Source organism: Myiozetetes cayanensis, unplaced genomic scaffold (genome assembly GCF_022539395.1).
Source record: "Myiozetetes cayanensis isolate MyiCay16 unplaced genomic scaffold, myiCay2020 scf27, whole genome shotgun sequence".
Taxonomy (NCBI): domain Eukaryota; kingdom Metazoa; phylum Chordata; class Aves; order Passeriformes; family Tyrannidae; genus Myiozetetes; species Myiozetetes cayanensis.
This window is the reverse complement of record NW_026087488.1, coordinates 5,158,081-5,175,598: the sequence shown is the minus strand read 5'-3', so window position 1 is coordinate 5,175,598 and position 17,518 is coordinate 5,158,081. Positions and strand designations below refer to the sequence as shown.

Genomic DNA, 17,518 nt, shown 5'->3' with positions numbered 1-17,518 from the left:
TGCCAATACTCTTTTTTTCTGAATTTCCCCTGCACCTCTGCATTTCCTCCCAGCAGTTTGCATTCCCAGTTCCCACACTTCCCCTGACTTCACTGTTTTCCTCCAGTGATTCTTCCAAGCTGTGCTCAAATGTCCCCAAACAGAATTCTACTTTCAAGATTGCAAAATGAGATTTTTGACTGCAGAGACCTTGTGAGTGGCAGACGGCTCCACTGTAAGAAAGGGAGTGGGGTGTCCACGCACAAATCGATGGTTTCTCTCAAGCTGAAGCAATTAAACAGACTAGATCAGTGCAGTTCCTGAGCAGATCAATGCCCAGAGTAACTGTGCACTGCACAGGAATCACTTCAGTTCAATCCCATTCCAGTAGTGAATCCCTATATCCAAGGGCTGGAAGGGCCACTGGAAGTTTCCTGTCGGTAACGCAGAGTTCTCGAAAAAAGGGATCGTTTCCTCTCTCAAGGAATAACGAATTCAAGCTTTGTTCAACTGGCCTTTCCACTGCAGTATATTAATTAAGACAAGTTCATCTGAGTGTCACTTGGTGTCCAAGAGCAGAGAAGGAAGCAGTGGTAGTGGAAACAATAGTCTTTATCAGAACGTATTTTTAGGGTCTAACAAACACGCAAGACATCTTAGAAATATTTCCTGTTTACACAGAGCTGTACTATCTCTGTGCAATGATACACTGCACATCCTGGGGTTAGCCAGGAATCAGAAATATATGGGAGTTAAATGAGGCTATACCGGACAACATTCCTTGGTAGGCATATTTCCTATTTTAAAATAAATTCTCTAACACCAGGGAATTACCAAGAGTTATCCTGGAGACAGAAATTGAGTCCAAATTTATATTAAAACATGCAAAAATTTAAAATACAAAGCATAACGAAGCAGATCTTTCACAAAGACAAAAATGACACCTCAAATCACACCGTGAAAAATTCTCCGTGACAAAGGGAAATTAGAAAAACCCATTCTTCAAAATTAAGAAAGCAATTTAAGTGTTTATGCATTTTTACAAGGAAAATACCAAAACCCTCCTCAGTGGGGGAAGGGGGACAGAAATGCAAAATGACAAGTTCATTTAATACTGGGTTCACTGAAACAGGGGGGGAAAAACTGGATGAATCTGCTTTGTCCAAAAGAAAAATAGCATCCGTCCTTGCCCTTCTTTTGAAGCCCAAAGCCCTACAACATATGTTATTATTGACTGATTTGCACTCTAAACCACTGTTGTATCTGTGCATTAAACAGGACCAGGGTTTCCTGGAGAAAGGTTACCATGCACAAATTAATCTTCCCCACCCAAAGCAATATGCTCATCCTCAAATCAACAGAGGCCATGTTCAACACTTCACTGCCAGGATTTATTTCAGAGGTACAGGAGAAGAAAACACACGAGTATAAAAACATTTCCAGTGATTATAACATCCAATTAAAGGTGTTTTAAGAAAGATAAATTTCATCAGAAATTGCATCATTACAGGTCATGGAATAGTTTGAAAAGCTACCATAGGTAACAGTAGTAAACAAAAGTGCCTCTGTGTGCATAATACTGAAGAAAGAAGTACAGTTCTGTGCAGCATCCTACTAACAAGCAGTCCCAACCCCAGCTGCCGTGGGCATTTGCAGTGAAGTCCTGTGGTTCAAAGGATTAGTTTACAAAATGCAGCTCCTGTGTCCAGTGACAGAGGGTTTATCAGCTCCCACACAACAGGAAGGCTCTCGAGTGTCTCGCCCCAGCAGAGCGGCCGCGTGGCTCCCCCTCTGCGCCGCTCCTGAACACCACACACACCCTGCTTGGAAGAAACTGGATCTTGGTCCACAATAAATCACCAGCTGTGGTCTGCAATTCACAGACCACTGTTCTTTGGGCTCTCCACAGAATCTCCTTGTGTGGAGTACGGTAATGGTTACACAAGTGAAATCAGGAACAGAGGACAACTCGAGAACTGCTTATTGCAGTTCGACAGGGATTTGTCTGATGCCCTAATTGCCATGAGAAGTCACACACCTGAAAGATTCAGTGCAAAACAAACTGTTGGCAGACCGGTACAAATGTGAAAACTGTTTCTAATATGGTTCCAAAGTGTAACAGGAATGTACAAACTGTAAACCTCAAGGCAGTGTTAATCCACACAATGAACACAAGTATCCTCTGAACCTGCTACTCATGACAGGGAGTAGTTCCCAACACTAAGCTTTAAGCTGAGCATGTCTAAAACCTACAGAGGCCAAGTGTTCCTAAACCCCACTGCAACTACCTAAGCAGATAACCTATTAGAGCTTCCTCAGCATACAAAGACACCTGGCCCTCAGAAGATTTTATACAGTGAATGATACAAGCAAGTAACTGCAAAACAACCATCCTCATCAAGGTGCTAACTTCCTATCTCAAAAACAACCCTGAAAAAAAATAAGGCTTTGAGAAAAAGAGCAAAAAGGAATTGATTCCTTTCTGAAGCAGCATTCCAGCATAAACACACCAACATCCTTTGCTGTTCCACTTGAACCAAATTTGTTCTTTTCCACCCCTAACCACCAGGACAGTGATTAGTGACTAACTCTACTTACCACACGTGGTAGGTAGCTGGAAGCTTTGGATCTGTAACACAGGAGACTCACCAGTGCTCTTTTCCAGCACTGCAGTCTCACACTCTGTGGAATGTTGGTGCCTCTTCCTATCCTTTCCAAATATCTCCATTTCCTCATCCAAGGAACGAAACCATTTCTGAAGCTAACTACCTTTCAGGTTCCCAAAGGTACATGAAGTTTCTTATTCCATCTCCACCCTCAAGTGCACAGGATATATTAAGGTCTAAGCACCATTAGAAAAACAGAAATTTTTAAGACTGATTGCTATAAATGGAAGAGATTTACAATTTTTATAGCACAGATGATGCCAATTTTTCATCAGTCATGGGCTCCTCACCTATGCTAAAGCATTTCTTTGAGAAATTGTGGGATCCTGGTCAACTCCAAGCCAGGGACTGGTATAAAAATGGTGTTATTTTACTTTTTTTAATGAGGGGGAGAAAGGCAATAGGCAAATTGCTTAATTGTTTTATAAAAGAAGAATTTAAAAAAAAAAAAAAATCAGGAATACATTTTGATAAATGTATTTCAATTTGGAAACATCAGAAATGGAAAATCCTACAAAGAGTTCTCAGTAAGGCATGAAGAAAAGGATCTACCAAAGGAGACTTCACACAAAGATTTTGTTTTCATGTGACCTGTTGTCACACATGTTTCCCAAAAGGTAATTAGCTTACACTTGAAAGTCAAATAAAATTTAAAAACAAGCTAACTGGCCATATCTAATAAATATTTTTTTAAAATAACTTCATTTAAACTCAAAATGTGGAAATCAGTTATTAAGTGGTTACAGCATAGTAAATATTGCATCGTGAATAAAATATCCTCTACAAAAAAAGGGAACGAGCCTAAAAACCTATTAAACATGGCAACTTCCTTAGGTTAAATCATTGTATTAGAAATGTCTATCACCTTAAAACATACAGCATTCCTTAAGTGCTATTTTTACAGTTCTCATCCAGTGCAAGAGAGTTACTCTCCCCGTAATAAAAATATCTGTTTCCACAATAAATTATCTTCTATGAGCTTACAAAGTTTCTGAACAATCCTACCTGTCTTACTCCATCTTCTAAGAGTAAAAGCTTACAATCACTAAGACATAAAGAATCATCTGACTCCTGAATCAGGACCACTAAATGCCCTTCCTGTCTTCAAACTCATCGCGTGATTCCAGATTGTCAGGTTGCTGCATCCAACTGTTCTCTCCCTGTGCCAAATCCTTTTCTGTTGAAGTTTTGCTGGGCTGAATCTAGGAGAAAAACAAGTTAAAACACAAATTAACAACTCAAACCCACTGTTTTGCTCTGCACTGTCAAGATTCCATTACGTAAAGGTGTCTGTCATATTTGCTAAAAATTGAGAAAATTTAAAAACCAGGTAAAAATCCACTAAACTGACACCAAAACATTAAGTGTTGTGCAGAGAGAAAGGCATATTGGATGTTGTATCCACGTACAAGTGACAACCATCCTGCAGAGTCTCCTGTAGATATTAAGCTCAGAGGCAACAGAAATGCTCTGCCACATTTCTCACCAAAACAGAGAGAAAAACAGGAACAGTAGCACTGAGATACATCAGCCAGCCCAGTGACTTTCATTACTGCATCCCCTAAGGCAATGCAGTTCCACAGTCTCCTAAAACCCCTTCATCCAACAGGAGTGCAGAACTTCTATTTCAGTCATTCCACAACACATTAGCACAGCCATGGCAGCACAGAAAATTATGCAGAAACAAAATTATTTTGGAAAAAACAGTGCTTGTGTAGAAGCAGCAAATGATTGGTCGCTTCATCTTGCTTGTGCAGGTTCAGTGATCCTTTCAGAAATTAAATGAAGTCTGTTAAACAATTAACTTGAGTTCCAGCTGTGCTGTCTTTCCCAAATTCAAGTGACTAATATACAGGAAACACTTCTGTGCAAATCTATCACAGAAGGGAGCACAAAGAGCTCACTCCCAATCTGCCAGAAACTTGGTAGCACTTGAGGTCTCATCTTTCTAGAAACCAGGACCTAACATGAGAGCCTGAAGTTCCAAAAGTGAAAGCTGAGAGAGAAGAAACCTGTCTTATTTCACTGCTGTGTGCTGCCATAACAGCTTCTCAAGAGTCTTTCAGCACATCAGCGAATTCTTTTATGGGACATTAGCCAGGACATATAATTTTTAGAATTCCTTCTGCTGCCACCTCTCCCAGCATTAGCACAGTTGCACACACCTATGTTCAGATGCATGTGAAAGCAAAAGAAATTGAGAAGATCACATCAACATTAATCAGAGCTTCCAAATACATTACCCGAAAAGGCTCGCTGATGCCAACTATTGACTGCAAGTTATTGCTATAATAACACAGCAAAAATTCTCCTCCCATAGTAGGTATTTCTGCAGCACTCATGTAAACCTGGCAACAAGAATAAGAACAGGCAATGAGCAACTTCCACAGAAAAAAGAAGTTTACAAAAAAATCAGTCTCTGCCATTTAGGACTAAAAATCAGTACTATTTATAAGCAGGTTTTAAAACGGATGAGGGCAGAAATAACTCATGAAACCACTTGAAAACTAAATCAGGGTGGAAAACTCATAGCAAGACGAGTTGGTTCAGTGAGAGAGGAGAAGAAAAAGCCCCGAGTGTTGCAGGGGAAAGGACAAGGGCAGGGAGCAGCAGGGAGGGAGCGGAGCTGCCTCCTGGTGGCAACGAGCAAAGCAGCACCTCGGTTTGCTCCTGTCCTAAAGATCCCCCTGTCCCCAAACTGCACCCCCCGGTATCCTGCTAAAACAACGTCTGTAGTGCTCAGATTTCTAAGCCTAGTGATAGGAAAACTTGATACCAGAGCACTTTTGAGCTTCGGAATATTTATACAGTACAGTTTGGGTTCTTGCTGTAAACCTGATGCTAACTTACAAAATCCCTAACATGACATAACACACCATTTGTATTCAAAATAAGTTTTGTTTGGTTGTTTTCAATCACTTTAGGTAATCCCTACTAGAAAGCTTTGTACCAGACAGCAGTTTTTAACAAAAGATCAAAACATTCAGTAGTCAAAACAAAAAGTCTAAGAGACCCCAATCTGGAGCTGTATTAGATATGTGGAACTAACTGTGTAAATACTTACAACTGTAACCAAAATCTTATAATAAATATTAAGGATACACTGAGCAACTTGAACAATCAGATTAAAAAATGGGCCATTACTTAATTCAGTGGCAGAAGCAGATCAAAATATAAAGTGACAGTAGTTCTTAATACAATGAAAAGTCCCTAAAGGAATAAGTTGCTTTATCATCAATTCCCTTACGCAATATGATCACACTGAGAAGGTGTGCCAGACTACCTGAAAATTGCTAAGCATTAGGAAGAGGGATTTTAAACAATAATATTGCTCCCAGTTAGCTTCAGCTGGCAAAGAGGACACAGAAGAGGAAAGGGGTATGGGACAAACAGACCTTCAATGCTACTCTGTGGGAAACTACATTAGAAAGAAATACAACTGCCTTACTTGTTTACTGTCTTTGTCAGAAGAGATTTCATCATCTTCTACCCAAGCATAAGTAACATAATCATTGGTATGCCTGAAAGTCACCTGCAGAGAAAGATGCAAACCATCAGCCCTCTAAAGAAAACAAAAAACATATTACATGGAAAACTCAAGAGTTGTGAGAGCTGTTTACTACTTCACTGAAGTAATTAAAACACTGCACTTTCAGGAGAAAAACATTTTAGGGGCATGCACAAAACTTTGGTTTCTGAGAGAGTGAGTGCTCTTTTCTCTTACCCTTCCACTAACTCATTTTTGTTCTTTCTTTGCTACATAAATCTCTTGAACTGCAGACATCGTGGGGGGGGAAAAAGACAACTCCTTTCCACAGCTTCTGCAACATTTTATTTAAATAAATCACCACAGTATCTTAGCAGAGAATCTAAAGGGCGTGAAAGAACTCACATCTATGGAGCTAAGCTGTCAGCACACAGAAACTAATGGCAATCAAGGAGATATAACTATTTCAGAGAGTTCTAGCAAGAACCACAATGCCCTAAAACCAGCAACTACCTCCTCCAGTCCTGTTCACCATCTCTGCTGAAGAACCATGACATGACATTACCTTGAAGAGCCCAATCCAGTCCCAAGCGCTGCTCGGGAATTCAGGCACTGTGGAGTAGCGGATGATAACGTCATGTTCTGCACTCCACTCGCCCTCAGGATTCAGCACCACCAAAGGGACTGAGACAAGAGGCTTCAACTAGGCAAAAGAGCAGAGTTTGAAGTCAGTCAAGTGTGTCATTCTTTCAGTTATTGTTATTCTCTGCCACGTCTGCTCTGGGACTCCTAACTGAAATAAACTGAAAAAAACTGGAAATAAACTGAAACCAATTTGCTGCCTTCACTATCATCAGAAGGAAACAGAGATTTTGGTTTAGAAACCAGATTCTGTGAGGCAACACTTAATAAAACAAACTTTTTCTTAACAACATAACTGGGACAGCACCTCGAGCCCGAATGTTCCTGTAACAGGTTTGTGGTCGCTGATGCCATAGCTCATGTGGCTGATGTAGTTATTCAAAGTAACAAAAATTGTCTGCTCTTCTTCAGAGAATTCGCCTTCTTTTGATGCATTCTGGCAGAGATGTTTCACTCTCCAAAGAATCCTATCAGTCCACGCTGGCTTTCGTTTCTTCTCACTGCAAAAACATAAGGTAAACGTGAAATGAGAGGAAAAACAAGTTGCCAAAAGCTAAGAATGCTGTGCAAAACCTACTCAAAGTTCAAAGACACTCAGATACAAATCAATAAAAGAGGGCAATCACATCCAAGCTTCATTTTACAGCTCTGTTCAAAATGCTTTACAGCCAACGATTCCTTAATTTGAACTCCATTAAGCACAGAGCAGTTTCGTGGGTTTCTGAAAGAGGAGTAAAATGAAGGGGAGAGGGGCATTTCAGTGGGTTAGTCGGCTTCATACAGGAAATGATACTTTCTCCTAAAAAGAAATAAATATGCAAGAACACTGAGATAATACAGCAACTGCCCCAAGCTTCAAATGTATAGATATTCTGAGAAATGAGGGCATAAACATAAGGAATACGCAGGAAGATTGTGTGAATGATGTTTGAAATTATTCAAGATATTTGAGAGTGAGTTTCTTTTAACAACAAAAAACGGGGACAAACTTAAGTAGCTTATGGTGATCACAGGTGCCACAGCAATGCTTTATTTAGAAGTCCCTCTAAATTGTACCAGTCTGCATTGCAGGTCTTACAACAACAGGCTTTCAAAGTTCCATCATCAAGAAAGTTGTGCCTGCAACTGTGCTGTACATCCAACTGTAATCTTAATGCAGAGTTTCCTCCTGTGCCATATCAGTACCAGCAGAAGACAGGAGCCTTCCCTGGTTCTCTCTGTGGGGGGAGGAAGATTTAACAGCAACTCCTCTGTGTGGATGTGTCACTTCAAATTGAAATGGAGAAAAGATCATACCCTATTGGAAGAGGAATTAGAACGGACTGGATTGAGTTATAAAAGTTAACGAGCAGGATGTGTAAGGAAAACTGTCAGTTTAATAAGTCTGAATATCAAAACCAATGCCATTTAGTTCAATATTCAATGTGCTTTTACTTTACCCCTTCCCATATGCAAGTCTGACTCACCTTTAGGAAGGTGGAAAGATTTTAAATGACTAAGGGCCCTTATCCCACTTACTCCAGTAATTATATAAACCGACAGAAATCTTTATGAGCTGCCATATGTCTGCTCTGCTGTGCAAGAAAATACCAAAGAAACAGCTCAAGTTAATACACTCACCATTTTAGAGAGAATGGCAGATTAGATGGGAAACAAAACCTCAACATTCACATTGAAAAAGCATCAAATCTAACAAAATACTGTGGAGTTCATGAAAAGCACACTTTTCAAGGGGGCTTGCCATGAGGCCTGCTGATCTCCCCCCACCTGAGCAAAGCATCTCTGCTTGCTTGAACAGCAGCACATCACACACAGTATGTGCAAGCACACTTTTTGTTCTTTAAATGAGCCAGTACAGACTACTAGGCTATGAATCATTTGTAGAAAGTCTGGGTTTGGAGTATTGTAAGTCTTCTTTGTTAACTGGATTTACTGCTGGTCTCATTATGTATCTTTACATTCAATTAGGGAGCAAAATGCCTTTGGATATAAAGGAATAAAGATCCAATGTTAAGTGCAACAGCAGAGTAGATAACACTACAGCTTTCAGACAGGTTCAGAAAGGCCCTAAAGAAAATCAGCTGTCATCTGATTTTCAAATATTTCACAAAAATCAAATCAAAAGCTTGGAAGGAGCCTTGATTTTGATTCAGAAATATTTACGAAACTACAAAATTCAGAAAATTCTCTTCTTACTTAAACCAAAACAGGGACTTCTGTTCTCTGGAAGTAAAGAAAAAGATCAGTACAAAACCCCTGTTTGGACAGGAACTTATCCTTCTGTCAAGATATAAGACTAATACTTAACAACAAACTTCAGCATCAGAGAAAAACTTCAGAAACTTAAGATACATTTTCAACTTAAGATAATCAGTAGAGACAAATTAACTTTCAAAATACCAGCATACCTAAATAAAATGCTTAAACAGAGAAGGAAAACAAAACTGGCAGACAATTACTCTTTTTCTTCTGCTCTTTTCTGACAACCAATGGGCACTTTTAGCAGTACACAACAAAACAGAAGTGGCTTAAACAAGTGCTCATTTATTCTGTTAATCCAGTCTTTCTAAAAAGGAAGCTGGGTTGTTTCACTACCTCCCTGATGCAATCATCAGACTCCAGCTTCATCAACCAGCAATATTAATTGATTCAGATTCGATCAGTGAAGAAGCCCAACAGAGTAGCTCAACAGCCCCAGTCAAGCAGTACATTTCAAATTCAGGTTTACTTATTAAAGTGATATTTAACCAAGCACCCACATTCACCCTCATATCCCACATTTAACTCATCTTATGATGCTTTTACCTTGTATCATACACATCCGAGTAAAGGTCAAACTTGTAGGTGGGCTTAAACTGCAGAGGACCCTCTATGAATTCCTTAAGAAATGCTTCTGTCTTTTTTGCCATATTTAACTGCAGAAATAAAAAGTAGATTTTAAAGTTTGTGTTTAAAAATCAGAGCTTAAAGGGTGATTGAGAAAGCTCCTCCAAGAATTCAACATCTCACTAGTACAACATAATTGGAAAGGTAAACTCAGAAGTGCCTCTGTTACTGCCAGAACTCTTGACATGATCTGTCCACAAATTTTGAGGCAACTACACTCAAAACAAATTCCAGAATAAGGTTCTCTTAAAAATAATTCTTGGCTGAAGAGGAGAAATTAAGGTGAGGAACAACTGATAAGACATGAAGTTCTACGAAAGCTCCAGTCAAACACAAGTATTGTAAAGTGAGAAACTAAAGAGAGGCAGAAATAGTTGCAATTAACTGGGGCTTATGACTGAGAGAAGTGAGAGAGTGAACAGATAGATCTGTCCCACCTCACGACTGCTCTGTGTTCTTTAAAAGAAATTAGAAACTCTAGAGGTGATGGTAACTACCATGCTGTGCTTGTAAGCATTAAAAACCCAACCCAACCCCCCCACAAACCAAGGCAACATACCTGGTCCTTTTCCCAGAGCAGACTGTAACGCTTGTTGTTGATGGATTCCCGGACAAAGTGGATGCCGTAGTCTGCTATCCGGAAGTTCAGATCTCCAAACCAGAAGAGAACACTTAAGAAGAAGAAGAAACAAACAATAAATGCAAAAACCCAAAGAAGATTTATAGGAATCCACTAACAGAAGTGAAAGAATTCAACAGAATAAAAGCCATTACGCTAATTAGGTGCTCTAATCACTTATATTACTTAATGCAAACAGCTTAAACACAAACATTAAGTAGTTATAGATAAGCTTAAACAGGCACAACCTGCTGCTACACCAAAAATTTGAAGTAATTGAAACAGTAAATTAAGTCCCTTGCACTCTTGCTGTTTGCTCATTACTGTCTGAATACTAATTTCTCCTGAGCCTCCCAATGATTTGCATCTCTGAACACTGAACAGCAATCGAAAGGATTTTTGGTATAAACAGGTTTTAGTTTCTAAAGCTTTCCTGCATGGCTTGTACAGTCTATATGCTAACTGATTTATGTAATTAAAGAGGAAGGGAACAGTCTTGTAAAACAGACCTCCATCTTTCAGGTTATCTTTTCCCCCCAGGATTCAGGCTGAAGGGACATTTAAAATAAAAACGACGGATGAAAATTCCAAGCCCAAAACTCTTCAGTGCGTGAGTTCACCATGTAATAGATAAAGCCAACGCCAACAGAGCTGGGTGAACGACTCACTCGTGCTCCAAGGTACTTGGAATATTCTCTCCTTCAAACTGCATTTCCAGGATTTTCTCAAAGTCATCCAGTCGCTGCTCCGTGTTCTCCATGTGGGCTGGCAAGTGGCAGTTCATGAAGCAGACTGTGTGACCATAGAGGGACATGCGAATGCTGACTCCTCCTTTGTTCCCCTGGGACGGAACATCAACAACACTCCCTGAACCTACGCTCAAAGCCTGCAAAGGTAACTATTAACATCACCTATAACTTCTTAAATCTTGCTATTTAGGTTTAAATCAGCACAATTTCATCCTACAGAAGTTGTGGCCGGTCAGCTAATAAACCAGAATTATGGTCTGTGCAGTGCACTCGCACACACAGCTCAGACAAACGAGTCTCGCTGCTGGTCAGTTTATAAATTTGTAATTGAACCACATCTCCTCCTCCCACCATGAAACCATCCAGAAGCACACACACATCACCACAAGTAACCAGGGCAGCCGAGTGTCAGGCACTTCCTTACCCAGTATCCATAGAGGCCGGTGCGTGTGAACTGGGTGTGGATGTCCCGGAGGAAGGGGAGGTGGATGTGCTTCACAAAGATCAGAAGCAGCAAGCCCTGCATGCGAACGGAGGAGAGCTGGAACACAGACGGAAGAGGGAATGGTCATTTCCAGGGAGGCGTTTGGAATGACTTGGGTCTACTTCACAGGAGCTTTGAGGTGAAGAACAACATAGCACAAGTCATGCAATTCCCTCGCCAAGAGTGGCTTCGATCCCGGGACACAGTAAATGCAGGCACGTTCCAGTGCTGTGAGGAACACATTCCTGGGGTAAACCTGCTTATAAACTAAGCTGATCAATCCCCCAACTAATTAACACAGCTGTAACATCATATTACAAATCTGAGTTTGACCTTGCCCAAACCTCTTTAAAGACTTTGCTTCTGCCTCCCCAGCCTTGTCTCTATCTTAAAGAATCCTGTTCAGGAAGAACCAAACCCTTGACTTTTCACCTGTAATCTTAATGGCTCACGCCTAAAAATCCTCCAACAGCAGCAAGTTTTTCAAACTGAACCATCCTTCAGCAGATCACTAAACATTCTAAATGCCACTAAAACACCTAAAAAGCACAGCAGGTAATTCTAGACATCTGCAAAAACAGTGAGCTGCAAACAGCGGCAACTCCTGCCTGCAGTGCCTGTAAAACTGATTTATCAAACACTTCCAAAGCAACAACACTCAGGGAGCACATAAGACACGGGGTTTTTTGTGGTTTGGGGTTTTTTTTTGTGTGTGGAAATAGTCTAATAAAGATGCTCTTCATTAAAAAGTTATGGACTTTACAACGTTCCTGGCATGAGACACAAAATTCATTTTAAGTGTTTGCTTTAATGATAATGATTCAATTCAAAATACAGACATTGAAATATATTAATTGTAGTTCAATTTTATGATGGATTAACTTAGAAAAAGCCTACATTAGAATAAAATCTGCTGTTAAGAACAACACTGACTATACAACTGCTGGAGAAGTACATACATTCAGCCCAAAATATAGAACAGAATTCTTCCTTTCCTCGCCTCCATATCTACACAATTAAATGACTTCAGAATTTATGTCAATGTTCTCATTGTCCTTGAACCCAACACAGTACTAAACAGTATACTGAAGGGCTGGATTGCAATTACTAGATGATGCATAAATATTTCAGTAGCCACCATTCTCCTTCCCATAATTACATTCATGAAATACCAAGATCTTCCAGTCCCATTTTTATTTGCTTTACTTCACTCTGCTGTGGCCACTCCCCAGACATTTCTCAAAATCCATATGAAACCACCTCTCTCTGTAGGTCTTGAACACTGCAAGACAACAATCTGCTTGGAACCAGCACTAGTCCCACAAACACTTAAAGCCAAATCCAGCAAAGCCCTTGTACAGAGGGAACGTGATCCTGTGGGTGATGAAAGAATTGACTATGACCAACACCACTCTGAAAACAGACCCTGTTACTGAAGGGACAGAACGTCCCAGGGATGACACCAACCCCTCTACACCCAACCTCGTCACAGGTCAGCCAAGGGGTAACTGCTCGTCCTCTCCTGGCTGTCCTGGGATAACCTCTCCTTGCTGCCTGTTTTGATTCTGACCCGGCCTGACAGCTCCCTCCTATTACTGGAGCTACTCCAGTCCTGCTGGAAGCCATTAGGTGGCAGCATCCATTCATTAGTGGGTCCAAACTGCCACATTTATAAATTGGAATTCAAAATCAGCCAGGCATGCCACTAGGAATTCTTTCAGCTGTCTGCATGCAGGGCCTGAATGTCAGCCCACAGCCAGATTTTGAATGTTTATCAGCAATGACTTAACCAGAATGAACAATGTGGGTTTCTTCCTTTTTATAATTCCCAATGGGTCCTTTGTTTTGTTTAATCACAATTAAAATAACAGCACGACTACTGAGTCTGATTAGCATGCAGATAATACAATCATCTCAGCAAAATCACCCTGAAATAAAGCTTGATTTAGAAAACCAATACATCATTCAAAAGGCTTTTAATTTCTCTTTATTGGAGAAATTCAGGATATCCTCCTATGTTTATTGTTTCCATTATTAAAACAGGCAGTACTGTGGCTGATCTTATGCCCCAGATATTACCCAAAAAAATTGTCCTTTAAACTACCATATAATGCTGTAGTTTTTCAATCAAATGTGAAGTCCTCAGATAAATACACACACCCACTAAAATCCTGTTTTACAAACATGCAATTTATTTTCACCTGCAAACAAGTTGGAGGAAAAAAAGAAAAGAAAAAGGAACCGCAGCAATCTTAATGAAAATGTCCAGTTTTTACTGCTAAAATTAAGGACATTAGTATTAATGGAGAAAAACTGAAACTTTGCAACAAGTGTGACGATGAATCTAACTAGTGTGTAACTATGGAAGTGACTGACACCTGCAAAAACACCGTCAACTTCTCTTTTATAGAGAGTTTGAGGCAAAAAAGCTCTGGAAGCTGGAGCTGGGGAAGACACTTTCCTTCAGTGCTGTGACACTGAGGAGATGTAAATAATTACCTTGATGTATCCCAAGGGAGACAACACAGTCATGAAAAAAATGCTCCACGGATCATCAAATGCCAAGTCAGACAGAAAATTCGTGATTTTTGAGTTCACCTCCTGTAAGCTGAACACATCACAATTACTCACACTGCATCAGTTGGTTTCAACACAATTCATACAACCTTTGCAGAACACTAAGCTTAAGTCAGAGATTTCTTGCTGTTCAGTTTGTCATTTACAAGCAGTTTAACCCACCCACAGGTCTAACACATCTAACACTGAGAAAAACAAAGTTAAAGGAGTTTATATACACCTGAAGGCTGAGTTTAAGACAATGCCAGGTTCTAGATATAACAAATAACCTGTCAGGACTTCAAAATTTCATGAAAGTTTGGAAAACACAATGGCAGATTATGCCTAATAAGCTTGCACTAATTTCCTTAAAACATGCTGAATACTGCATAACTGTCACATCAAAATGAACATGCCTTTACATGATAACAAAGCAAACAGCAGGCAAAACATTTTGTTTAGAAAAAAATGTTCTGTGTTTTGTCACAAAATAGCAGCTTAAAGAAGAGAAGCTTCTCCTGCTATAAATCATCTCTGCTGTCAGTTAGTACTCTGTTAGACTAACTCAGTCTTCACCTTCTGGTAGTAATAGTGTTAAACCACTTCCCAGCCAGTGATTCACATCCCACAGTGCTCCCAAAGCAGACCAGAAGCTGTTGAGACTCGGCAGTTTTGCAATAAACTCACAAAGCGAGTTCTTTAATATATACTTACCCTATAACATACATATCCATAGTCGGGCCCTGTGAATTGAGCTGAAGTAAACTAGTGACATCAGGAGGTGGAGAAGCAGTGCCCACATTCCAGGTAACTAAGTGTAGTCTACAAACAAACAAAAATCACACAAAAACCATTGCTAAAAGTGAAGCGTGGACAGGCAACCAACCCTAAGAACGCTCTGATTTCCCCACAGAATTCCTGTCTACAGAAAACAAAGATTTTCTGTCACTTCTCATCACTCAGAAACCTCTTTGCCAGCCAAGCCTTAACGACAAACCCCCAACGGCGCCGCAAGAAACAACCAACTTGGGGGGGACGAAACCTGAACTCGTGCCACTTATCCTTCAGCTTTTTCCCGCAGATGAGGAAAGCTTCGTCCAGGGTGCGGGACACTTCCTCGTGGATCTCATCGTCCGAGCTGACGTCCTCCACGCACGCCATGAGGTGGGCTACTCTCTGCCGGAGCTGCAGGCGGCCGCTGGAGCCTGTGCTGCTGACGCTGGCGGAGCGGCTGCGCAAGCTGTGCAGGCTCTCCAGATCGCTCAGGGAGAGCCCCTCGGAATGCTGAGACGCATCCTCGCCGCTGAGGGATGCCATCTGCTCAAAATCAAACCTGCCCTCGGAAGGACTGGCCCATTCAGGTCCCAAGCGTGTGAAAAAAAAACGAGGTGGATCAGGGTCTCCCAGGTCGAGTGGAATTCAGCATTGCTTCTAACACAAAGGGACAAATGGAGGTGCAGCGACCGGGAAAAAAAAAAACCCTCTGGCCTTGCCACCGCACTCACTGGGCTGTTACAAAAGCTGCAATCACGTCCCACCACACACAGGGAATTGTTTCTTCATAATAGATTTAATGTGGTTTAATTATATAAGCTCGAGATTTAAAAGAATTTATTGTTGATTTGAATCGATCATGTGCCTGTCTGTAGGCAAGAGGAAATATAATCCCCAGCTCCCAAACATACAAACTTCTGACCAAAACCAAGCGAAGTTCCTGCTCCTCCTGAGCGCTGTCAGGAACATTTGCAGGTCACAGAACTCACCTGTTGTTTCTTTACAAGGGGGTAATTTCAATGTCAGAGCTTATAAAAAGAGATTCACTCATACGTCAGTCTTGCTACGTGTCAGACTGGCTTAAAAATATTATAAATGTTAATTTTCCATCCATCTTAAAGGCCTATGAGGACCTTATAAACATTGATAATTAAGTAGTGAATTCCACCAATACATCCATTATTAAGGCCGTATTTTTATCCCCCAATCTGCTCAAGGTGACATACAATGTTTGTGGAAGAGCTGGGAAGTGACCTTGCATATCACACTAAAATGATCCATAATTTCCTTCACCCTTTTACTCTTTGTAAGACTATGCTGAAGTCAGTCAAAAGCTATTCTAAAATGAATTTATGGGGGAAAAAAAATGTAGGTACACTGCAGACCTAATTCTGCCATCAGAGAATCACTTGGGAACGCTCTCCAGTTACTAATTTTGTAAGACAATTACCTGATTAAACAAAACTGAAATAATATTGAAGCCATCAGTCATTACTGACAGAAATTCAATTCTTCAAAGTGCCCAGTGACCACAGCACTGATAAGAACACAGAATGCAGGGGCAGAATTTGCACCAAAAACACTTGTAAAATTTTTAAGAACATCCTTAATTATGCAGTTTCCCTGCGGGGCCATGCAAGCACTGCCCACAGTCAGGAGTGGGGATCTGGGTGATGCCCATTTCCACCTGATGCCACAAGCACAGCTTGTACCAAAGGGAGGATTCTGCTCGTGGCAGGGACATGATCTTAAGGGTCTTTCCGAGCCAAACCACCCTGTGAGTCTGTGACACCATCCTGGAAGCTCCCAGTCCCACTGGAGCAAAGTCTCAGTGCACTTTCTCCAAACGCTTCCTAAATACAAGCAACATCCTGAAATTTAAGTGCCACCGACTCCTCAAATGATTCAACAGCCGAGAATTTTTTAGGGTCAGAATTTTATAATACCACTTTCAGATGATTTTTAGGATCTTTGAACAAATGCTAGTGTTTGTTGGTTTGGGTTTTTTTAATTTTCGTGTCACAGTCACCCAACTACCCTCTAAGCAGGTTTCTGAAGCGAACCGAGCCCACAGGACAGCACTTATCGACAGAGGGAAAACACAGCATACAAACACCGTAAAAGCAGATGCCAAAGATCGACTCAAGCTCCTTCTTCCTCACAAAAGCGACAAGTTCGAGGCAGCGGGTGCGTTACAGACATTGTCTATAATGTAGCGCAGATGCCGTGCCCTCATTACACACAGAGGGGCTCTGGGCAGCCCCAGGGAACAGCAATGCCCCCTAAGCCTCCCAAACCACAAAATCAGCTTTTCTCCTCTCTTTCATATGACTACGCAACGCCGCCAATTCGTGTAACTCCCCCCCGGCTAATAAGCCCAAACACAAGTTTCGCTAATTCTCGGCTAATTTACGTAACCGCTTGGCTACACTTTTAGGAGCTGCCCTCAGACCCGCGCCCCTCCGCGCCCACCGCTCACCTCAGCTCCCTCGCGGGAGGGCCGGCGAGCTCCATGCCCGGGGGTTCCCGCAGGGAAGCGCTGCCGAGGGGAAGGGGACGGGGACGGCGGAGACCCCTCCGGGTCCCCTCACACGGCCCGGCCCGGCCGCGGCCTCCGCGCCGCCCTCAGCGCTCCGCCACCATTGGCGCGCGTGACGGGGCCGGGCCAGCGCCGCG

At 41.4% G+C, this 17,518-nt stretch overlaps 1 protein-coding gene across 4 annotated transcripts; it reads right to left on the bottom strand.

Annotated features, from left to right (window-relative positions):
* Positions 1-1,348: 1,348 nt before the first annotated feature.
* Positions 1,349-17,491, bottom strand: INPP5K (inositol polyphosphate-5-phosphatase K). 4 transcript variants are annotated; one of them, XM_050321830.1, is made up of 13 exons: positions 17,322-17,491; positions 14,783-14,890; positions 14,012-14,120; positions 11,453-11,569; positions 10,948-11,120; positions 10,220-10,331; positions 9,580-9,689; positions 8,971-8,997; positions 7,082-7,274; positions 6,698-6,835; positions 6,094-6,177; positions 4,889-4,993; positions 1,349-3,847 (listed from the first exon to the last, which is right to left on the bottom strand). In XM_050321830.1, the coding sequence occupies exons 1-13, from the start codon at positions 17,354-17,356 to the stop codon at positions 3,731-3,733; spliced, it is 1,428 nt and encodes a 475-aa protein (XP_050177787.1). In that variant the 5' UTR covers positions 17,357-17,491; the 3' UTR covers positions 1,349-3,730. The 4 variants fall into 4 exon arrangements, with proteins under 4 accessions (XP_050177787.1, XP_050177785.1, XP_050177788.1 ...); XM_050321828.1 differs by lacking the exon at positions 17,322-17,491 and adding an exon at positions 15,111-17,251; XM_050321831.1 differs by lacking the exon at positions 8,971-8,997 and having other exon boundaries at positions 17,322-17,490.
* Between the last annotated feature and the right edge of the window lie 27 nt (positions 17,492-17,518).

Excerpts from the sequence above, each read along its gene's own strand:
- INPP5K (XM_050321828.1), bottom strand. The coding sequence starts at position 15,385 with ATGGCATCCCTCAGCGGCGAGGATGCGTCTCAGCATTCCGAGGGGCTC. Across the intron at positions 4,994-6,093 it reads CTGACAAAGACAGTAAACAA|GTTTACATGAGTGCTGCAGA; the intron begins GTAAGGCAGTTG and ends TCTTGTTGCCAG. Across the intron at positions 3,848-4,888 it reads GCATCAGCGAGCCTTTTCGG|ATTCAGCCCAGCAAAACTTC; the intron begins GTAATGTATTTG and ends TTTTTCTCCTAG.